Below are 10755 nucleotides of genomic sequence, written 5' to 3'. Positions count from 1 at the left end.
CTGACTGTCTACCCGTTACTCTTTAGACGTAGGAGGTTACAGTTCAAGTTTCACTCAGTCTGATGACTCCTCTGAGACATGTGGGATTCTGACATTTCTTTGTTGAATCAAAACACCAATTTTAGCACTCTGCTGACAGATCCTGTCCGGGTGAGGGGGTGGTACTTACAGCATGGGAGCCAGATATGATGAAAACTTCATCTGCAAATTATTTTTAAAAATGTGCTGGAAAGACACAACCCATGCAGGCTCAGATTCAGACAGCAATCCATTCGAATTCACTCACTGATTGAATATTTTGCTCATTTTTGCTAAATGTTAATTAAAAAAAAGAAATGAACACATTTTGCAATATCTGAATGCCAGAAGAGCTGGCAGTTTTAAAGTGGAAAACAATGTTATTCATTACATTACTGCCTTCATCCGAATTTACTTCACTTTCAAATATCATTTAGTCACCAGACTTTTATTCCCTTTTTTATTTAAACAAGAGCAATATTTAGCGCAATAAAATCTAATTAAGGAAACAGTTCAATAAAACACAGGAATCGACAATGCAATTTAACTTTATTCATCCCAGTGGAGCAATATGGTTAGAACTGTAATTAAAATCCATAGACAATGCAGTCCTCTAGCTATTGTTATGCCACACTTGCTTATAAGAAGCTGGTTTGACTCTTAATTAAACAGTTTAATTGTGAATATCAATATTATCGAACCATTCTACTTAAGCATCACACAAATAAGACTTCGGCTATTTTTGGATTAAACACACTGCCGTCATCCTCTGTTCAAATCCATTACAGGACAATGCTTTAATAATGCTTAGCTTTAGCAGATATATTCCATATGTGAAAAGAAAAACATATTTATAAGAAGTCTATCTAACCCAGTAACTCAGTTCACACTGCTCTTATTATGGACTACAAAAACTTGTTTTTTAAAAATAATAAAAAAAAAAAATTAAATATAATTTTTTTTTTTTAACCGATTTAGTAAAACATGCATTCCGTTAACTGCATTTTCTAAATTCAGTTTTAATTACAATCAATACATATGGTTGTTTATCAAGGCTTTTTTCCTAAATAAGACCTTTATTATTTAAAGATTTTAAAATGTTATTGTGGTGTTCATGTCAGCAGTTGAAATTAATCCTATGGTTTCAACAGCTGTTAACAGTAGCAACAATAGTAAATCTTGAAAAATCCAGACAGATGGCAATGTTGACTTCCTTATATAGAAGTTACTTTTTTTTATTCAAGTATTCTTTTCTACCACGACTCTCGCCACCAAAGTTTCGAACTCTGTGAATCTTTTGTAGCTGGGTTTCAATTGTTTTCATGATATTTACTTCGTCTGGGATATGCACATATCTGACATTTCTACCAGTCACAAAAAAATCATCCAGTTTCGTCTCCTTGCCACGTGGGTCTGTGTAGACAACTTCTGTTAGCCGAATGTTCATGAATGCATCCACATTGATAATGCGACCTTTGATCACACTCTCATTTTTTAAATCTATAGTAGTGACAAGCCCATGAATTCCTTGCAGCAGAATGATGAGGCTATTTTCTGCTATGGTTCGTTCACGAACTGAGTGGCTCACCTCCATGATATTCGGATAGAGAACCTGTACAAGAATGCAAAAAACTGTTAGCATACTCAATGTTGATATGGATAAAATAAAACAAATCCTTTTTTACCACAATCCTATGGTCTTAACTGGACTTATTTTAAAACTCAGTGGTTATACAGTATGTTGAACTTGCCACTGATGATATTAATACAGAAAAAAAAGAATCACAGAAATTCAACTAACTCCCTTAGCAGAGTGAAAACTTCAACACATGCTATAATACTTGCAATCTACAACATTTTCTATTAAAAAAATAAATAAAAATGTCATGCATTATACATTATGTTACAGTAAGTTCTTCAGACCTTCATCGGGGTACAATACCAGTACCCACCCACATACCAAATGCAGGTTTATTTTAAATGAAAGGAAACTAACATTTTACATGCTTTTGCATGTGACAAGTTTGGTCTAGTTGTTCCCCAGTTCTCCTAGGTTGTCCAAATTCAGTTTCGATTCAGTCCAGTAAGTGTTTAGTTAATATTAATTATTAACGTTTCAAAGAAACATTTTCAATTGAACAGATACCTTTTCCGGATAACATTTTATTAAATGTATGGTTTTCATCAGTACATACGAGATGTGTCCCTGAATTACCATGTTATGAGCATTATTTAATAAGAATACAATCCGATTTGTTAGACAGGCATTTAATAATACATTTTATTTATACAAAGCGCCTTTCTGAGAACTCAAGGACACTGAACAAACAATAAATAAATAAAAGACAATTATAAACAACTAAAAACATCAGAAAATATAAGAATTAAAACCAAACAACCACTGTAATCATAAAGAAAAAGCCATTTTAAACAGATGTGTTTTAAGTTTACATTTGAAGGATGAATATGATTCGATATTTCTAAGCTCAGTAGGCAATGAATTCCAGAGCTTGGGAGCAGATCGGCTGAATGCTCTGCTCCCCATGGTGGTTAGACGGGCGAGAGGGACAGTCAGATGGATGGAGGAAGAGGATCTAAGGTTACAGGAGGGAATGGCAACATGAAGGTCAGACAGATATGAAGGGGCAAGGTTATGAATGGCCTTAAATGTTAACAGCAGAATCTTAAAATCAATTCGAAACTTAATCGTGAGCCAATTAAGCTGCTACAAAACCAGAGTAATATGGTGAATAGATGAGGTTTGAGTAATGATGCATGCTGCAGAATTATGGACTAGCTGAAACTTACAGTATGAAGAGATTTATAAGAGAGACCAAAGAGGAGTGAATTACAATAGTCCAGCTGAGAAGTAAAAAGACTATGAACAAGAATGACAGTGGTATGGGGAGTGAAGAAGGGGCGGATGTGATTAATATTACGTAGGTGGAAGTAAGCAGACTGGGTGATGTTATTAATGTGAGATTAGAAAGATACGAGTACTGTCGAGGAAGACACCCAGACTCTTGACCTGAGGTGATGGGGAAACAACGGAGTTATCAATAATAAGAGAAAGATTGTTGGCTTTGGATAACGCCACAATGATCAAGTTAACACATCTCTAACCCACAGGTCATTGGCAAAATAAAATAAAGACTTCACCCATGAAAAAGGATAATTTTTCAGACACAGAAAATAAGCCATAACTGGAAATACAGACTAAAACATTATTATGATGCATAAATCCATATTACATTTTAATGGTTCATTTAAGTTTTACAATTAAAAAGGAAAAGATTTTGGTAATTAGAAACCAAAATTAAAAATGGAAATAAGTAGCAAAATGCTTTTTTAGGAGTTCATGCATCAGACACCAAAGATTAGAACAAAGCAAAGCGTAGGAGATTGGCTCCATATATATATATACTGCTCAAAAGAATTAAAGGAACACTTTTTAATCAGAGTATAGCATAAAGTCAATGAAACTTATGGGATATTAATCTGGTCAGTTAAGTAGCAGAGGGGGTTGTTAATCAGTTTCAGCTGCTGTGGTGTTAATGAAATTAACAACAGATGCACTAGAGGGGCAACAATGAGATGACCCCCAAAACAGGAATGGTTTAACAGGTGAAGGCCACTAACATTTTTCCCTCCTCATCTTTTCTGACTGTTTCTTCACTAGTTTTGCATTTGGCTACAGTCAGTGTCACTACTGGTAGCATGAGGCGATACCTGGACCCAACAGAGGTTGCACAGGTAGTCCAACTTCTCCAGGATGGCACATCAATACGTGTCATTGCCAGAAGGTTTGCTGTGTCTCCCTGCACAGTCTCAAGGGCATGGAGGAGATTCTAGGAGACAAGCAGTTACTCTAGGAGAGCTGGAGAGGGCCATAGAAGGTCCATAACCCATCAGCAGGACCAGTATCTGCTCCTTTGGGCAAGGAGGAACAGGATGAGCACTGCCAGAGCCCTACAAAATGACCTCCAGCAGGCCACTGGTGTGAATGTCTCTGACCAAACAACCAGAAAGACTTCATGAGGGTGACCCAAGGGCCCCATGTCCTCTAATGGGCCCTGAGCTCACTGCCCAGCAGCATGCAGCTCGATTGGCATTCGCCATAGAATACCAGAATTGGCAGATGCACCACTGGTGCCCTGTGCTTTTACAGATGAGAGCAGGTTCACCCTGAGCACGTGACAGAAGTGAAAGGGTCTGGAGAAGCCATGGAGAACATTATGCTGCCTGTAACATCATTCAGCATGAGCAGTTTGGTGGTAGGTTAATGATTGTCTGGGGAGGCATATCCATGGAGGGTCACACAGACCACTACAGGCTTGACAAAGGCACCTTGGCTGCCATTAGGTATCAGGATGAAATCCTTGGACCCATTGTCAGACCCTATGCTGGTACAGTGGCTCCTGGTGCACGACAATTCCTGGCCCCATGTGGTGAGAGTATGCAGGCAGTTCCTGGAGGATGAAGGTATTGATACCATTGACTGGCCACCACACTTTCCTGACCTAAATCCAATAGAACACCTCTGGGACATTATGTTTTGGTCCATCCAATGCCACCAGGTTGCACCTCAGACTGTCCAGGAGCTCAGTGATGCCCTGGTCCAGATCTGGGAGGAGATCCCCACAACACCATCTGTCATCTCATTAGAAGCATGCACCGATGTTGTCAGGCATGTATACAAGAACACAGGGGCCATACAAAGTGCTGCGTACAATTTTGAGTTGCTGCAATTAAATTTTGGCAAAATGGACTAGCCTGCCACATAATTTTTTCACTCTGATTTTTGGCGCGTCTTTGAATTCAGGGTTGATCATTTTCATTTCCATCAAACGATGTGGCATCCTTTCGTTCCTAACACATTACCCAGTCTATATCAGTATAGATATCCAGGAGGATTTCTTTTTCCCATTGAGATCTGATGTGTATTCAAAGTGTTCCTTTAATTTTTTGAGCAGTTTATATATATATATATATATATATATATATATATATATATATATATATATATATATATATATATATATATATATATATATATATATATATATACACACACACACAGTATAGACAGTAGGGTTGAGCAAGTGCAAACTTTAGAATGCAAGATATGAGAATAAACATGTGAAATGGGAGCTAGACACATACTGTAGCCAATTAATAGATCCTGATTGCTTGCAATCTGCATTACTGTGTCACACAGAAAAATGTGTGGGGTTCATGTGTCAATAAATTGCACTCAAGTGGTTTGGAGGCCTACAAATACTAGCTGTTCCCTTGGGTTGCAGAACTTCACCAACTTTTTAATATATATATAAATATAAATGATTTAGATAGGAATATAAGTAACAAGCTGGTTAAGTTTGCAGATGATACCAAGATAGGTGGATTAGCAGATAATTTGGAATCCGTTATATCATTACAGAAGGACTTGGATAGCATACAGGCTTGGGCAGATTTGTGGCAGATGAAATTTAATGTCAGTAAATGTAAAGTATTACACATAGGAAGTAAAAATATTAGGTTTGAATACACAATGGGCGGTCGGAAAATCGACAGTACACCTTATGAGAAGGATTTAGGAGTCATAGTGGACTCAAAGCTATCAACTTCCCAACAGTGTTCAGAAGCCATTAAGAAGGCTAACAGAATGTTAGGTTATATAGCACGATGTGTGGAGTACAAGGCCAAGGAGGTTATGCTCAGCCTTTATAATGCACTGGTGAGGCCTCATCTCGAGTACTGTGTGCAGTTTTGGTCTCCAGGCTACAAAAAGGACATAGCAGCACTAGAAAAGGTCCAGAGAAGAGTGACTAGGCTGATTCCAGGTCTACAGGGGTTGAATTATGAGGAAAGATTAAAAGAGCTGAGCCTTTACAGTTTAAGCAAAAGAAGATTAAGAGGTGACATGATTGAAGTGTTTAAAATTATGAAGGGAATTAGTACAGTGGATCGAGACTTGTATTTTAAAATGAGTTCATCAAGAACATGGGGACACAGTTGGAAACTTGTTAAGGGTAAATTTCGCACAAACATTAGGAAGTTTTTCTTTACATAAAGAACGATAGACACTTGGAATAAGCTACCAAGTAGTGTGGTAGACAGTAAGACATTAGGGACTTTCAAAACTCAACTTGATGTTTTCTTGGAGGAAACAAGTGGATAGGACTGGTGAGCTTTGTTGGGCTGAAAGGCCTGTTCTCGTCTAGATTGTTCTAATGTTCTAACTGTAATATCCACTTTTACACTGTGTCTGCATAATATTTACTTCAAACAATTCAACTTTGGTATTACACACAAATGTAAAATCCCCAGGACAAAGAACCAGAGTAGGTAGTGATAATGGACAGAAAATTATATAGCTCAATAAAAAGCATTTTACAGAGCATGTGGACAACAACCTGGCATAAATGCCTATAAAGCGAAAGGGCTTACAGGAGAAGCTTTTTGGCTTGAAGACCCACCTCTTCACATCGTTTGTTGGTCAAGAGTAGTGTCTTCAATTCACTAAGTCTCTCCCAGGACTCAAAGGGTTTTATGTACGTGCAGAAAATTCAGGAAGTAACAATAGACATATCTATTTTATTAAAAATACATTGATTTTACATGCTTTGAGGAAGTGTCTGAATTATATAACATGAGTAATGTAAGATTTTTTTTCTTCCTTCTTCCCCATGAACATTTTTACATGTTAACAAGCAATCAGCTTGCTTTCGCATTAAATACCCCACAACTGCATGGCTTTGCAGTAGCGCGCATCCGCACCTCATACTCGCTTCACCAGAATGCGTTAGGTTAACTGGTGACTGTAATCTGGTTCTGTGTGGGTGTGTGCATAAGTGAGCCCTGCAATGGACATTCTAGTTGTTGGAAGAAGGAAGAAAGAAAAAAAAAAGTTATTGCATTGTAATGTTGCATCGATACTAACATTTTCACTTCAGTAGCAGTACTAAAATGATACTACAGAAAATAAACAAATTCCCCCAAACCAGCTCCCAGCTACTTCATCCCCCTGACTGGCACACATGCATGTCACTTGGCTCTGCTTGTCTGGGGTCAGAGGCCACCCAACTGCCACACGATCCTCTGGTTCCATCCAAGGCTTGCTGTCTGCCATGCTCTCTTGCCAAAAGGCTTCAGCAACAGGGAGAAGACTAATACAGGGCTTCATACAGTGCCAGATCTGCAACCTCCACTGCAGTTCAAGGCTTCCTCCCACTCAGATACCCTTCAGAACTTCGAGTGCGTGGTTATTCTCATATTACAGAGAATTGCCCCCCTTGAAGTTTTGAGTGTCTGATATACCATTATTGTAGAAGTGTCCCCTTTTTTGTGTTTAGCACACGCTAAAATATAATTACTGTATTGCTTTGAGGTGCATTGAAACAGAAAGATGCCAGTATGGTCCACTTCAAGACCTAATAGTAGGATTACCAAACTTTGCATAATGCTGGTATAGCACAGTTTTAAAAAATTGGGTAGTTTGGAACTTTTTTAGTACTGGTATACCATGCAACACTACTGCATTTTTTCACTGGACTAATTTTTAGAATGACATTTAAATAAACAAATTAACCGGTTGCAGATTTATTTTTTTTTTTTTGTTTTTTGTTAAATTGCTTACTTACTTGCGCTCTAATAATAACTATTAGTGAGTAGCACTGACACCAGAGTAAATGACATGGAATGAAAAGCCATGCACCATAAATTTCAAAACTGAGTTTACCAGATTTTATTGTTTATTGGAATGCATCACGCAACTATGTGTGCTACACAAAGATAATTGTGCTTTCTACCTTGTTTTTTGAAGATGTTCACCATCATCATCCTTATTTTAATTCTACTTTTCTACTTGTCCTGATTATTTATTATTATAGGCATTAGTGCCTATAGAATTAGCAGCTTACATAGCTGGAAAGGCACCATCAATGCTGAAAGGTTATATACAGGTTTTAGAGCAACATAAGCTCCCATCCAGATGATGTCTTTTTCAGGCAAGATCTTGCATATTTTAGCACTACAATGCTAAACTGCATACTGCATCTATTACAACAGCATGGCTTCATAGTAGGAAAGTCCGGGTGCTGAACTCACCTGCCTGCAGTCCAGACCTTCATCATAAAACATAAAATACGCCAAAGAAAACCCAGGACTGTTGAGCAGTTATAATCCTACACAGTGGTAAACATGGCTCTGTCCCAACTTTTTTGAGACTTGTTGTTGCCATCAAATTCAAAATGATCTTATTCTTTTCTTAAATTGGTACATTTTCTCAGTTTAAACATGCTAAGTTCTATTGTCAATAAAATATGAGTTTATGAGATTTGCAAATCATTGCATTTTGCTTTTTTTGGATTTTGCAAAAAGTGTTCCAACTTTTTTGGAATTGGGATTGTGTTTAGGGGTTAAAAAAAACAAAAAAACCTTCCACAACAAAAAATCTAAACATCCCAAAATCTAAAAAATATGTTTTGATGGATTTAATTTTTCAACCCTACCTGTGTTATTTTGTCAATAATATGTTAACAAGTAAGCTATTGTAAAATACCATGTCCATTGTCTGGCTGAATTCCAAGAAGGAATTGCACAGAGAAATGGGGATTTCCTGTTTCTGCGAATTAAGGCAGCTAGCACAAGTTTAGTGAATAGCAGTACTCGCGATTCTGTCAGAATATACGTCATGACGTGGAAAAAAATACAAACTTAAGCCAGGGGAGCTTTGCCCTCCTTGTATTGTTGATTGTGCTAATATACATATACTGTACTTCAAGGAACAGATTTCCTCCTTGGTGGTGTAATACTTTCAGTACTGCAGAAAACTGGGGTGTGCCCTTGGAGATCAGACTGCAATGTGCCTCTACAGTACACTCCGGTTCCCAAGGCAAAAACAGGTAAATGCCACACAGTGAATTAGTGCAGCCTGTAAACATCAATGCTGTATGTAGCAAGTTAAAGGAAACCATGATTTAGTGTATACAGCTTTTGATTTAACTAGATCTACCAGTTTGAATTAAAAAAAAAAAAAAGAAGACGAAGAAAGAAAGACACAAATTGATCTACAGCAGGAATGTTTTACCAGTGGGCAATTTGTATGCATCATTTTGAAAAGCAAGAAGCTCCAGTGAACTAATAATTTTTAGCAGGTTAGCTTCAGGTTGGGGAGCATGCACTGGTACAGCACGTTGCCGCACCCACCACACGTCGAAAAAGATCGGCATCCTGGTTAGCAAAAAATACAGAAAAGTACTTCAAAAGTTGCATAATACTGTACTTCTGATACATCTGATTAATCAACTGCACTATAGGCCCATTGTCTTTGCTAATTTCCCAGGCTAAGCTGGAAAACACAGTTATTTTTAAGAAAAGATAATTAAATGTTAGTTACTTTTTATAAAATGTAATGCCTTACTTACAGTGCATTACTTTTTTTGTATGAAAATGTGCTTATATTCCTAACCAGCATTTTGTTATTACATCCTTAACCTATGGATACCTTTAAGAAACTGACTAGAAAGCCATACAAAAGTTATTTTCTTTTAAAAGTATTGTAGCACCCCCGTTCCGGACCGGAGAGGTACACGCACCTTAGATGGCCGAGACCCATCTGAGGGGGATTGAAATACCTGGAGAAGCCAACTGTAAACGGCAGCCCCCTGAGCAGTGGAGTGGGGCGCAGGCTGTTAAAGCCCATCGATTTCATGCTTTACACCCAGTGCTGCTGCAATGAGCACGTTTTCCTGGTACACTAAACTAGTAAAGTAGCAACGTGTATCTATTTAAGTAACACAGGTATTTTAATTTAATATCTATTACGTTACGCTACTCGTTACTTTAAAAAGTAATGTACTATCCCCCAGCTTCGACTACTGACATCGCTCTGTCCTATTAAAACACTTACACCTCTGTTACATTTATATATAACAATGCTAATCTCTTATACATATCCATTCATAGAAATTGATTGTTTTTCCATGCGTAAAAACGAAGCTCTAAACAGAACTGTTCCGCATGCAGCGAATGCCGCTTTTCGGCACACATGCTCCACTGCTCAGTGCACATAAAAGAGTTCTTGTGTGGGTCATTCACGCTAATTCTACTAATGTGCAAGTATTTTAATTGGGTCTATTTGGACGGTCAGTGGACGAGGATTACAGTTGTCATGACTGCATATTTATATACATGTTATGTTTGCTTTCCGAAAACACATTCCATCAGTCTCACTTGTGACATTTAAAACACACACTGCTTCTTCCAAACATGACGGTAACTTGGTGCTAACGAAGACGTTCATGAACTTACCAATTTATATAATATTTGCCGTAGCGTAACGCTGCTCGATTCGGATAAGAACACGTAGCGTTCATAAAAAAACTCGAGAGGCAGTATCTGGTTTAAAAAATACGAACGGAAACGATTTTCTTCACCGTAGTACCTAATGAAAAAGCCAGACTAAGTCCGTTTAATAATCAAAATACCAAAACTGTAGCAATATAACTCACTAATAAAACCCTTCACGTCATTACTACTCCACTAATTATACATAATTAACTGTACTTGTAATTAAACCTAATGCTCCTCCCAATCCTACGAGCTCCATTAAGAAATTCTTCATTCACAATACTCACGTTTTCAACTCCATAGAGAATGCGCGGCATCGACTTCCTGCCAGTCGCTTTTTAAAGACGTCATAACGGGATACGGTATCTTAGCGCCATCTCATGG

At 37.7% G+C, this 10755-nt stretch overlaps 1 protein-coding gene across 2 annotated transcripts; it reads right to left on the bottom strand.

Moving 5' to 3' along the window:
• Window positions 1–550: 550 nt before the first annotated feature.
• On the bottom strand, window positions 551–10755 carry LOC120517618 (U7 snRNA-associated Sm-like protein LSm10). Of its 2 annotated transcripts, none has more exons than XM_039740033.1 (2): window positions 10659–10755; window positions 551–1630 (listed from the first exon to the last, which is right to left on the bottom strand). In XM_039740033.1, the coding sequence occupies exons 1-2, from the start codon at window positions 10686–10688 to the stop codon at window positions 1244–1246; spliced, it is 417 nt and encodes a 138-aa protein (XP_039595967.1). In that variant the 5' UTR covers window positions 10689–10755; the 3' UTR covers window positions 551–1243. The 2 variants fall into 2 exon arrangements, with proteins under 2 accessions (XP_039595967.1, XP_039595968.1); XM_039740034.1 differs by lacking the exon at window positions 10659–10755 and adding an exon at window positions 10333–10487.

This window comes from Polypterus senegalus, chromosome 17 (assembly GCF_016835505.1).
Source record: "Polypterus senegalus isolate Bchr_013 chromosome 17, ASM1683550v1, whole genome shotgun sequence".
NCBI lineage: Eukaryota > Metazoa > Chordata > Cladistia > Polypteriformes > Polypteridae > Polypterus > Polypterus senegalus.
Note: the sequence above shows the minus strand (reverse complement) of the source record. Positions and strands in the feature narration are given on the sequence as shown.